We start from the raw sequence: 13,093 nt of genomic DNA, 5'->3' as shown, positions 1-13,093 counted from the left end.
CCCTGAAGGCCCGCAGGTCGGGTGTGTTGCTCTAACTTAGGGTAAAACAATCGATTTCTCCATTTCTTGTTCACCTTGCTATCCTATCCCTACGGTATTAAGGAGGAAAGGAGTTCTGCAATACATATCTTCCATTTCTGGGGATACAAGTGATCAGGGGATTCTTATGTGAGTTTGAAGATATCTTTTTTCTCCCTTTTTACTCTTTTGGGCTTCATACTGCCATCCTGCACTGAACGTGGACCCCGATGCAAGAAGGTAAGGTATTGGTTGGGAAGAGGAAAAAAAAAAAGAAAATACAAATACCAAGCAAATCAATATTTGGCTCCCCGTGAAAAGAGAAAGAAGGAAAAAAGAAAGAAAAGAAAATACCAAAAGAAAAAAAAAAAGGAAAAATACCAAACCAGTAGGAGAACTGGGGGTCAAGAGAGGGGCGAAATTCATTGGAGCATTGACAATGGGCGTTACTTCCTGCACCTTGATCCTAGCTCAATGATCGACCGCCATCCTGCAATAAATCGCCCTGGGAGGGGAAAGACATGCGCGGCTATGAGTAACCCTGCTGTCATGATCTGGAAATCTCCCGCTGATCGATGCAGTCTATTTTCTGACTCCTCCAATAGCGGATCTCTCTAGTAATCGATTATAAGCTCGGGTGGTCCTCGGAGGTGCTGGATGACGGATATTGAACCTTCTTGCCCAACCCCTACACCGCTGACCTGGATTTCCCCCTTCCTAGTCCAGGCCTCCAGGGATTCGTTCGTCAGATATGCTGGCCCAAAGTACACTGAGAGTCAGTGGTCCCCTTTTGTGAACAAGACCACGCCAATAGAGACCGAGGCCGAGGAAAGAGAGTATCAGGTACAGGATCGGGATCGGGAGTGGCAAGAAGATTAAGATCAAGAAGATCAAGAAGACCAGGAAAGAAGGGAAAGGATCAAGGTATAGGACTTTCCCGTGGATCTATCCTCGGTCTTGTCTGACACCCGATGCAACCACTCGTGCTTCCTCCACCGAGCCTCACTACCGCCCAGTTTGGACAGCCCCGGTTCAACTCGGGCCCAGAGGGGTTTCCGTTGAATCGACCTTGGTCGACCAATGCTCGAGGCTGTAGCCCCCGGGCTGCTCTCCCTCGTCAACCTATGTCTGGCTCGTCTCGTGAAGAGCCCGTGGTGACATCTGAAGAGTCTCGGTCTCGATACCCACCGGCTTCCTCACCGGTGACATCAACTTTGGGAGAAACCCTCACTACTGGCCCATCTCAGCTACCCCCAGCGGCTCATGATCCTTTTCCAGCATCGATTCGGTCACGATATGGAGACCAGCCATCTGTCTTTACTGGCTCCCCACGACTTCCACCAGGGGTGGTGGCACCTCCGTATCCATTATCAGCCTTGGAAACGTCCCTTCCTGGGCCGCCAAATCGTTCTTTAGCACCAAAGTCCACACGACGGACAAAGGCACATGTGGCATCAGCGTGTGTGAACTGTAAGAAGAAACATCTGGGCTGTGACCCAGCACGTCCTTGTCGAAGATGTGTTCTTGCGGGCAAGGCTGTGAGTATTTGTTGGATATTGCTCATTTATCAATTCGTGAAGATGCAGCTGACAATAGCCTAAGGCTTCCTGTGTGGATGTTACTCACAAGAAACGGGGAAGACCCCCACTCAAAGCAGAAGACTCTTCTATTCGCCCATATACGACACCTGCGGATCATCCAGCGATTCCGGCCGAGTCCCAATCAGTCCCAGCACACCGAAGCACATTGCACCGACCAACATCTTCCAGGGAACTTAGACCGATGACCGATCTACACGCCACAGACTCTCCCGGTGCCACGGCCGGAATGAGAGCCCCAAGTGGTCAACAGCAGCGCTGGTCGGCATCTGTCTTTCCACTTACTCGGCCGATGGACCCAGCGGCTACAATCATTCATCAAGGTGTTCGCAGGCCATTCTCTTCATCTGGTGCGCCGTCAGATCCATCATTAGTACACCCTGCATTCATTCCGATGACTTGTGTGTTCAATCCAGTGATTCAAACCGCAACTATACCTCCGGGCTTGGACAGACGCTATCAACCATACGGCCCGGCGCTACCTCCAACGACATCTCCTCAACAACACCATCACCCAGGAGTACCCTTTTACGCCGTATCCCCCAGCTCCCTTCACCATACGATACCGGATTCCAGAATCCCACCAGGACCTCGCGAGCCGTACCTAGAATCTCCTGTCCGACTACCTCCGATTCACCAGGCTACTGCAAGCCCCGGTCCAACGCCAGGACGCCCAGGACCCCCACCAGGGATGCCTCATCACGCACACAGACTCAGTGATCCCTACCCCGGACTCTGGAGTACCGGCCGAGAAGAGAGTCGAATGGATCCACGAGGCCCACCGGCACAAAGACCCATGGGCTCCATGTTTGCCCACTCGCCCCACCATGGCCACCAACGCTCCTCCTCATCCACTACAGGACCCCGAGATCCCATCCCACGGCACCTCGGTCCAATTGACCTCTCAAGCCCTGTTCAAATGGCCCATTCCCCGCTCCTTGGAGTCCGGACCGCCCCATCGACGACAGAATCCGACCCCGACCCTGAACAACGACCAGTCAAACGCCGTAAAATGGCCCTAGACGACATGGTCAACGGTTAATACGCTGGAGCTATTCTCATCATAATATCTCCTATATCCCCCAAACCCCTTTCCTTTGTTTGCATGACTTTTTTCCCTTACAACTAATCTCGATCTCATTGTCTACTGCCCCGGAGGCGTCTTGTATTGTATAATTCACAGTTCCTTGTAGCAGGGCCTACGAGCGTGACCGATATACCCCTTCCAGCGTGGCGCTTTTCATTTTATTCTTTGATCTCGATGTGAGCAAGCAGCAGGAACTATTTGCGTTTTGTCATGTTCTATATTTCCTTGTGTCATTGCCCTGTCTGGATTGGATTTGAATTTGGATATCCTGCAAGATTTGTGGATTTTTTTCCTTGGGTTTCTTTCCATTCTCGCGAGTACCCCCTACAGTTATGTGTTTCTGAAGACATGGCATGGCGTTTCGTGGTGTGGCAAGGGGTATTTCTCGCTTTTTCATATTTCCTTTGTCATGTTTATGTTTTTTAGAGGTTATGTATGCTTCTGATGGAGAATGGAGGTATCCTGTACACCAGTGTACTTTGAGAAATATTTCGAGTTCAGATCCAAAGGTAGTTTCCTGCCCAAGAATTCGAGTTTACTAGTATTAGTAAGGTTTAAGCTTAAATTCTAAATGTTTCCGTGACTTGATCTCCCCCACGTGTTTGACTTGACATGTAAATGCCGAGGACTAGTCGATGTGTTCTATTCAAAGTCCGATTACTTTGTAGTTGTTTCTATTTAGGTAGTTTTCTTGACCTTTGCTTCTGACCTTCATTTTTATTGAAAGTTAACGCTGCACCTATGTGCCTCCAATTTGACGGCTCACAAAGAACCCCTTCGGCCAATGTAATTTAATTCTTTGACAGCTCAAGTGTCATAAAATCCAACCAATGTAGACAACAATGTCAATAACATATTTTCCGAGAGTAGTATTCTTCCATTACTCGGACCTAAAGCCTAATGCATTGTCCCTCGGCGATTCTCCGCTCCGCTTGTTTATCATTGGAGAACTGACCACCGAGGTCATAATGCCCCGAAATTAAGAAACTCAAATTCTATAGGATTCAAGGTTGAGGATTCGAAATAGATTCTTTCTTAGGTCTTTTTGGGGTAAGAGAATCAACCTCAACATTGAAGCTTTAGCAGGGCCATTATATTTTTGATGGATGCACCTGCATCGACGTGTTCTTTCTAATTTTGGAATGTTCGTCAAAGTCTGTTCAACCCCGCCATACGGCTCCAATAGACCCGCATTCTTGACTCCGCCTATTCCCACGGTCTGTCGATCTGAACCCATCTCTTTGACTTCAGAAGAGAGAAAGCCGCCGATGCAAACTGCACTTGTGAACACAAAGGAAATATCATACTTGGCTATTTTCTTTGTAGTTACCAACACAATATCCTCGAACGAAAGATACATATGCATTTGGACCGATTTTCTGGTACAATTACAAAGAGCACTTGAAGCCATGTGGCTGCCCACCTGATCATATATACATAAGAATGTCCCCATATTGGAATTGATTCCAACCTCAATATCCATTACCATCGATTTTTATCCATCAGATACAGTAAGTAAATCCAATCTGTTATGGGGTTCTATTTCAATGGTTGGAAATATTCAAACTGAAGATGAAATGTGAATAGAATAGCACAATTCAACCCAACAGGATGATAGACAATCCAGCCAAGCGTAAACATCCAGAGTCCGAGGCGGGAAGATCCACCGATGACCTGCAGACCAAGCGCGTTAAAACAGCCCCAAAGAAGACTAAGACTAGCCCTCGCAGTCCTCGCCCAGGGACTTCATCCATGGGCCCACCTCCTTTACCAGCGGCTCGTCTGAGTCAAAATTCTGGAAATAAAGGCCCGCTCAAAAAGACTCAATCTTCAATTCGCCCTAAATATAAAACTCCGGTTCCATCTCATCTTCAACAGCTCTCCCCATCTTCAGTCCGACTTCCTGCTCACTCCGCAGGCTCGTCTTCGTTTATTACGACTCCGGTCATACTTTCTCAGACTACCTTTGCGCCCCCAGCCAGACCACTGGATGCTAGATCAAATGGTTCCGTGGCCATAAACTATGTCGCAAAGCTTCAAGGACCACCATGGCTTCCTCCAGCCACCAGGCCTCAGGGCCCAAAGAAACATTCAGATCCGGGGATATCTTCAGGAGCGTGTCTTTATCCAAAGCGTAGAGAGACTACGGGGTTTTCGAATCTTCAAGAGAACACTAAGAAGGAGCCTCCACCACCCAGAAGGGAAATGATCAAAACCCCGAGTGCAGCGGATCCGACCCCAAATGTATATCAATTTCATGCATCAAAGAGCCTAGGCGAAGGCAACTGGCCCGTAATCTCACTCGGTCAACAGGGACCTTTGCCTCGATGGCGGCTGTGGCTACATAAGCCAGACCTCCCATTGGGCAAAGACCTTCAGTTAGACTTGATTCGAACGCATCAAAACAGAACGGTTATTCGAGGCCTCAACCACGATAGCAAACCCAAATCCAATGATCCGACTATTGGTCTTGGGGCTCTTCACTGGGAATTTGAACCAGGCCCAGCAGCCGGATGGGGTGGGCTATCGGGAGAGCAGCTGTACGAATATGCATACAAGTGTCTCGAGGACGCTTTGAACGATTATACGAGCCGACACCAGATCCGCGAAGTGCTAAGACGTGCCAACCTGCCGGCGATTGCTCACGTGGAAGATCCATTGTCACCTCTCCCATCGCCGCCAGCAGTGACGCACTTTGGACCTGAAGCTGGCGTTGCGAGGTGGCCGAAGATACCTGCGCCCATATCTGGAGAAATTAAGACTTTTTTTGGCAATCGATATTGGCGTCCTAGTATGGCTGTTAGGCCCGGGAAGAGAGGACGATCCAATATGGACTTTTTGGTTACCAGGATGCGCCGTCACTTGAGAGGGACATTGAGTCCCCCAGGTGTGACGAGTCATTCACTGGATCCTGTGGATTCAGCACCAGACCCACCGGCACCTGGACTTAATAACACGACATATTATAGCAAAGGGTTGATAACGGGTGCTGGGGTTGGACATGAAGGCAAAGATGGCCCGATTGGTGAGTTCAACTACTTGTCTTTCCCCTGATTTGAGAGTTCACATTTGATTTTCTAGCTGACAGCAAGGACCAGACAAAATTGAAGAGCCGCAGTCAAAAGGAGAAGTTGTAGAGAAAGAAGTTGAAGTGAATTTTGGACTCGTAACAGGGAAGAGTTCATCCTCGATTCGCCCTACTCATCAGGACAGGATAATGCTAAGCGGCTATGTTGATGTGAGCAAAGCTTATTACAACAAATGCAAAGCGATCTGTGAGGATCGCTTGGAGCGTTACCGATACTTTCCTGTGCCTAGATCAGTGCACAGAGTGCGAACGTGGGCTGGATCCTCCATTACAGCTTCCCAAGCGCGGGAGTGGGATTTGCCTTCGAATGCTGCATCGGAGAGACCTTTTTCTCCATCAAAAAATTGGTGAGATGCTTTGAGATGGTCTTACTTGGAGTGGAGCTAACTGGAATCAAGTCAATCTAAGGCAATATTCTCTAGGCCAACAAATCCTGGAAAGAAGAGAAAGATCGAGGCAGATTAGGTGCGCAATGTTTGACTTCGGTGGAGACTGGGAACTTTAGTTGTTAAAGTATCAATTTCTTTGGATTGTTCAATGTTATTATAGATGAACTAGCCGCTGGTATCATGCAAGGTTTACAATTGAAAACACACTATTCGTTATTCGCTCAATCTGCCAGACTCCCTTCCCCCATCTCGTCTCATAATTATTACTTTTGATTCATGGGAGTTTCAATCATCCCTGTGCCCTCATATCTGCATGAGCTGCCAGCAGCCGCGTAAAGAAGAAGAAAAGAGCAAAACGAAGCATATCATCTATGACGACGAGGGTGCAAGATGATTCATGATTTCCGAATATCTGCCATCGTTAGCTGTCATTCAAGGCAGGATAGATCAGGTTACAAACATCATATATTTCCACGAATCTACTGAATACTCAGCGGTGACCAAAGCCCAGTTGAAAGGCGCAGCTGCCACCGGTTCATCCTCTGGGTCATGGTAAACGCTCATGTATGGATGGACAAGAGCGTTGGCAGCACTGATGCGTTGACTTGGGTCCCACACGAGCACACGTTCCAGAATATCGATGGCTATGCCAAGTCAGCAGATACACAACGGGTTCAAGTTGAGCAAAACATACCCTGAAACGATGCATCTTTGAATATCTTTCTAAATGACAGCTTCTCTCGTCGTGGAAGGGCCTGAATGCGTTCCATTGTCTGAAAATATGTTTTAGCGGGACAGATATCACGACAGACGACATGGGCGAACTTACACCCTTGGCACAAATATTGGGGAGAATCTCGGGTGGTATTGAGCCGAGGAGTTCAGAAATTATTAGAAATTGGTGCGCATGATCCTTACCAGGGAAAAGAGGTTTCCCTTCAATCATTTCGGCCAGGATACAGCCTGAACTCCACATGTCCACCTCGACACCATAGTTTTGCCAAGTCAGCATGGTCTCAGGTGCTCTGTAGTATCTTGTCGTCACGTAGCCAGTCATTGCCAGTTTGAGTGTTCGGGCAAGGCCAAAGTCACAGATCTTCAGGTCACAGTTCTCATCGATCAAGATGTTGCTAGGCTTTAGATCACGATGCACAACTCCCGCGGAATGGATGTATTTCAAGCCACGCTGTGGGCAGTCAGTAACAAGATGCAGAGTTGGCAGTTCATATCTACTTACCATAATTTGATAAAAGAAGTATTGGATATATTTGTCCTCCAAAGGTCTGGAGCGAATCACACGAGCAAGATCAGTGCTCAGCAGGTCTGTTACCAGATACCTATGCAAGTTAGTACATACTATATGAGTATATTAGATTGTATTGATTGCTTACAAATCATCGAAAGGAGAGACGAATATATCTTGGACAGAAATGATCTGTCAGAAACCATGGTCAGTGATTATCAATGAAAATGTAGACCGGCTTACATTTCCATGTCGGAGATGTCGAAGCAATTTGACTTCTCTGAAACTTCGCTTCGCTGCTTCCAATGACTGAAAAGGTTCGGCGATCTTTTTGATGGCCACGGCTTGGTGGGTCAAATTATCGGTAGCAGAGCTGGAAATAATGTTAGTCTGGGCACAATGATGGGTTTGTGACATACATACCACACTTGTCCATATGTTCCAACTCCAACGAGCCGGAGCGAGGAATATCTGGAAAACAATTAGCATTTTTATCCGGGAGCGCTTTGGCAATGGCACGGACCTGCTGGTAGTGTCAAAACTGCATCCCGCGACTTGGTGATTTATAATATGCGCCATCCTGGCTGAACATTTCCTAGAAACTGGATCGCGGAGTTTTATGAATATGTGCTACCGAGGGAAGAATATGCACAAACTTCATGGGAAGTGAGGATGGGTCTGATGGCCGGTGATTAGTCTTAAGCTAAGAACCACCACCCGTGGACTCGGCCCAAATCAGGTTTTTGAACCAATCAAACATGGAATAGATATTTGCATCACATAAGCATAGGGATTTGGGTCATGAAAATCAGGTACTTTGAAAATCATTTCAATGACAATTATTGATAATTTCAAATGAAGATGTTGATTTTATTATCTACTAAGATGATATATGTACTAGTTAACTATGGCGCCTAAGCCACAAGGTGTGGGTCTCATTGGTCCTATTGGACGGATATTTGAGCCGCCCGGTCAGATTTGCCAAATTTGTTTAGAGGGACTGCTAGCATCGAATTGGGACATAAGATATACTAGTACTTAAGATGTGTGTGTGTATCCTGTGTGGCGCAATAAAGAATGATGCAAATGTTCGAATCTCAACCAAATATTGCACAGAATTGAAGATATCTTCCAATTCCATAAAAGGCAAAATCAACGACGATCTCAACGTCTAAGAATGTCCAGACTACAGTATGATTACGGTACTCCGTACTCCGTACCAAGTCTAGCGCCTTAACAGGGATTTGAAACGCCACAACAGTAACAGTACCTACATACAAAGCTTATCTAGGACTTGTACATATTGTCAATTCTTCATGGATCATCAGCGATTCAACATCAACTTTCCACTTACGCAGACTTTTACATACATGAAGGGGTTTTCCACTCAAAGCTTACAGACCATGACCACTACTGAAGATGAAGTCTGTTAATTTGATCCCATACAGACGATCACAATATTCTAGGTAATAGATAGTAATATAACTTTTCAGTCTTCCAGGAGGAAGGTCGACAAACCCAGATGAGCTTGACTATGAGACTGATTGGGCCCCCGAAGTTAGCTGGGGATATCGGATCGGCCTAGTGAACTCAAGAACTGTGTACTCATTAAGTGCGGCCCGTTTGGGGGGAGGCGTCATAATCACTACTGCTGATGTAAGTTCCTACGGATGGAACCAGCTTGATTTGTTGCTTCTTCAAATTGCTTACGTGACAAATCTGGAGGATACTATTGCTGTGATGAAGAGGACTATGGTGGAATAGAGTCCAAGAAGTTCCAGCACGTAGACTTGTGGCCGGGGAATTTATCGCCCTTGACAACTAGGCTTTCAATTATATGCTGAAAAAGGTGTAAAAGTATGATAAACGAAATACAAAATTTGGGAATTTCGTGGAAACCTACGAAGCACTCTTTTGTCCATTTGTTAGATCGCGGACCTGTGCTTCAACTCCGCGGAACTGATCTGGATCCACGATGGGGTGATCTGGGACTTCAAGAGATTCTGTAAGTAGAGGTTACAACGCGTCTAGTTTCAATCGATTTGTATCTGAAGAAAAGAATTGGAAGAATAGGGTTTCGAACGCGTGTCCAAAAAGAGTACTATAGGGAGGAGGAGTGCCCACGTGACCTTGACCCGTAGTGTGTCCTTGGCGTCGATAACACGTGACCTGCTCATGTCATCTGCCCCGACAAAGGCACGGACACGGCGACATTGAGAGCTCTTTCGCAAATCCAAGTCTTTTCTCGTTTGCCTTCATTCGGCACGCAATTAGTTTACACAATGATTCATCCTTGATTTGAAAGAAACCCCAGATCTTTCGATTGACGTGTTCTACGGCGTCGCGACACGCTGCATCAGACGTAGCGGACGCTTTGCTGACGGCCCGCGATCATGTTTACCTTTACTCCGCTCTTGGGCGCACAGTCGTCCTCTTCCAGAGCCTCACAGTCGATTTTGGAGTTTGACGGGGGAATCAAGATCTTAGTAGATGTTGGTTGGGATGACACCTTTGACACCCGCGATTTGGCGGAGCTCGAAAAGTCGGTTCCAAGCTCCCTGCTCTTTGTGCTCGTGTCGCTGTACTAACTTGTTTTATTACAGACATATTCCCACCCTCTCGCTGATTCTCCTGACCCATGCGACCCCGTCACACATCGGCGCTTTCGTACACTGCTGCCAAACATTCCCTCTTTTCACCAAAATCCCTATCTACGCGACAAGCCCGGTCATCGCTCTCGGTCGCACTAGTCTACAAGATCTCTACGCATCCGCGCCTCTCGCTCCTACCTTCCTCCCCAAAGCATCGGTCTCTGAACCCGGTGCCTCCTCGGCAGCGTCTGCGGTAGCCGAGCGTGAGAATGCTGAAGCTGCAGGCAGCACAGGACGAATCCTTCTCCCGCCGCCGACTGCCGAAGAGATCGCCCGCTACTTCTCCCTCATTACACCTCTCAAATACTCGCAACCACATCAACCTCTTCCTTCTCCCTTCTCGCCGCCCCTGGATGGCCTTACCCTTACTGCCTATAATGCCGGACATACTGTTGGTGGAACAATATGGCACATCCAACATGGAATGGAGTCGATCGTATATGCAATGGACTGGAACCAGGCGCGCGAAGGTGTCGTGGCCGGTGCGGCGTGGTTTGGTGGTTCTGGCGCGAGTGGGACGGAAGTCATTGAGCAATTGCGCAAACCAACAGCCTTGATTTGCAGTACCCAGGGTGGTGATAAGTTCGCTCTGTCTGGTGGTAGGAAAAAGAGAGATGATCGCCTTCTCGACATGATTCGGAGTAGTCTTGCAAAGGGCGGCACTGTTCTTATTCCGACGGACACTAGTGCTCGAGTGCTCGAGCTTGCATACGCGCTGGAGCACTCTTGGCGTGACGCAGCAGCGGGTGAAAAGGATGACGTATTGCAAGGTGCCGGTCTGTATTTGGCAGGCCGGAAAGTCAATACCACGATGCGCTTAGCTCGAAGCATGCTCGAGTGGATGGATGAGAGTATTATCCGCGAGTTTGAAGCTGCGGAAGGCGCAGACGGAGCGACTGGTCAGCGGCCTAGTGGTCAGGGACAGGAGAAAAGTGCCAAAGGAGTTGGGCCGTTTAATTTCAAGTACCTTAAGACCGTGGAGCGCAAGAAGAGTCTTGAAAAACTCCTGTCAGAAAAGGGTCCTAAGGTTATCCTTGCATCTGACACCTCATTAGCCTGGGGCTTCTCAAAGGAGTCTCTCCGTCGAGTCGCGGAAGACCCCAACAATCTGCTGCTATTGACAGAGTCATACCGCAAAATGGCGTATGAAGACACGCTGGGGTCACCATGTACTATTTCCCTGGGCAGTATTATTTGGCAGTGGTACGAGGAACGGCGCGACGGTGTGGCGCTCGAAAAGAGTTCCGATGGCGAGTTGCTCGAACAAGTTCATAGTGGTGGGCGGGAGCTGGCGTGGACCGAGGTGCAACGAGTACCTCTAGATGCTAGCGACCAATTGCTTTACCAGCAATATCTTGCCACTAAACGGCAGCTGCAGGATACATCTCAAGTCCGAGGCGGCCAGGAAACTCTCGAAAATGCAGCGGATGCTTTAGATGATGGATCTAGCTCCACCTCTTCAGAAGACTCAGACTCAGAACAACAAGGTCGTGTCCTCAATTTCTCGACCTCCCTCGCCCACTCGAATCGAAACAAGCTGGCTGTCAGTGACGAAGACCTGGGTATCAACATTCTTTTACGGCGGAAACATGTCTACGACTACGACGTGCGTGGTAAAAAGGGGCGGGAGCGGATGTTCCCGTATGTGGCGCCGAGAAAGAAGGGTGACGAGTATGGAGAGTTTATTCGCCCCGAGGAGTATCTCCGTGCGGAGGAACGCGAAGAGATCGACATGCAGCAACGGCGATCAGACGCAGAAACAAAGCTTGGCCAGAAGCGACGGTGGGACGAGGCCACAGGGACTGGACGAAGACTATCCGGTAGTTTAGCAGGCCGCAAGCGCCAGCATTTGTCCAAGGATGCAGGTGCAGGCGATGATTTCAGTCTTGTATCTGATGGCGACGTCGGCGATGATGCGGCGTCTTCCGAAGATGAGGCAGATGCCCAGCCTTTCGAAGGCCCTTCCAAGGCTGTGTATACCAAAGAGACAGTAACCATTAATGCCAGGATAGCCTTTGTCGATTGCATGGGCTTGCACGATAAGCGCAGCTTGGAGATGCTGATCCCTCTCATTCAGCCACAGAAACTGATTCTGGTGGGTGGAATCAAGGAACAGACCGCAGCATTGGCAGCTGAATGCAAGAAACTTCTGGCCGCCAAGTCTGGCGTTGATGTCTCTGCTTCTGCAGCTGACGCGATCGCGATAATTTTCACACCTGCCAATGGTGAAGTCATTGACGCAAGTGTTGACACGAATGCCTGGATGGTCAAGCTGAGCAATAACCTCGTCCGCCGCTTGAACTGGCAACACGTTCGCAGTCTTGGCGTCGTTGCTTTGACTGCCCAGCTGCGAGGACCTGAACTTCCCATGGAGGGAGGTGATACCGACGAGGCAGCTAATAAGAAAATGAAGCTGGTCGAAGATGGAGCATCTTCTTCAGCCCTTCCGACCACGGATATTGTCGCAAGAATTGCTGACAAGTCGGACGCTTTCCCGCTCCTTGATACCCTACCTGTCAGCATGGCCGCAGGCACTAGATCTGTGGCTCGGCCATTACACGTCGGTGATTTACGTCTCGCGGATCTGCGCAAACTCATGCAAGCTGCCGGTCACACCGCCGAATTCCGAGGTGAGGGAACTCTTCTTATTGACAAATCCGTGGCTGTCCGTAAATCGGGCACTGGCAGGATCGAGATCGAGGCTTCCGCACTGTCCGCTGCAAATCAGGCCGCTATGGGTCGAGGCGAGGGGAGCTTCCTCGCAGTCAAAAGGAAGATCTATGAAGGCCTTGCAGTTGTGGCAGGAAATTAAACGAATGATATGTATTTTTACACTTTATGTATTACTTCAGACAAAGCATTCACGAACATCAACACTGGCAGTTCGCATGATATCTCAAGATTACTTGAAGCCACAACGTTTCTAGATACAAAAATGTGTCCAAACATGCGTAAACGCGCAATTCTTTGCACTCTATGTATATTCTAAATTGATCGTTAATTATTAAGAGAAGTATCT

At 48.4% G+C, this 13,093-nt stretch overlaps 4 protein-coding genes across 4 annotated transcripts; 3 read left to right on the top strand and 1 right to left on the bottom strand.

The window, feature by feature from the left end:
- Positions 1–989: 989 nt before the first annotated feature.
- On the top strand, positions 990–2,658 carry sclB (uncharacterized protein; the record flags this gene model as incomplete). Its single annotated transcript, XM_057142505.1, has 2 exons — positions 990–1,556; positions 1,615–2,658. 2 exons carry the CDS (start codon positions 990–992, stop codon positions 2,656–2,658), a joined length of 1,611 nt encoding a protein of 536 aa, XP_056991793.1.
- Positions 2,659–4,314: 1,656 nt separating this feature from the next.
- On the top strand, positions 4,315–5,757 carry N7520_008570 (uncharacterized protein; the record flags this gene model as incomplete). Its single annotated transcript, XM_057142504.1, has 1 exon — positions 4,315–5,757. The coding sequence occupies one exon, from the start codon at positions 4,315–4,317 to the stop codon at positions 5,755–5,757; it is 1,443 nt and encodes a 480-aa protein (XP_056991792.1).
- Positions 5,758–6,549: 792 nt separating this feature from the next.
- N7520_008569 (uncharacterized protein) lies at positions 6,550–8,002 on the bottom strand (the record flags this gene model as incomplete). The annotated part of the gene is made up of 9 exons (XM_057142503.1): positions 6,550–6,592; positions 6,641–6,824; positions 6,875–6,953; positions 7,010–7,366; positions 7,418–7,517; positions 7,572–7,615; positions 7,667–7,796; positions 7,847–7,894; positions 7,947–8,002. The coding sequence occupies 9 exons, from the start codon at positions 8,000–8,002 to the stop codon at positions 6,550–6,552; spliced, it is 1,041 nt and encodes a 346-aa protein (XP_056991791.1).
- Positions 8,003–9,816: 1,814 nt separating this feature from the next.
- On the top strand, positions 9,817–12,886 carry N7520_008568 (cleavage polyadenylation factor subunit CFT2; the record flags this gene model as incomplete). The annotated part of the gene is made up of 2 exons (XM_057142502.1): positions 9,817–9,965; positions 10,027–12,886. The coding sequence occupies 2 exons, from the start codon at positions 9,817–9,819 to the stop codon at positions 12,884–12,886; spliced, it is 3,009 nt and encodes a 1,002-aa protein (XP_056991790.1).
- Between the last annotated feature and the right edge of the window lie 207 nt (positions 12,887–13,093).

The sequence above is a fragment of the Penicillium odoratum genome (assembly GCF_028828045.1).
Source record: "Penicillium odoratum strain IBT 22623 chromosome Unknown utg000006l_segment0_segment0, whole genome shotgun sequence".
NCBI classification, from domain to species: Eukaryota; Fungi; Ascomycota; class Eurotiomycetes; order Eurotiales; family Aspergillaceae; genus Penicillium; species Penicillium odoratum.
The sequence above is the reverse complement of the archived record's forward strand: the minus strand, read 5'-3'. Positions and strand labels throughout refer to the sequence as shown.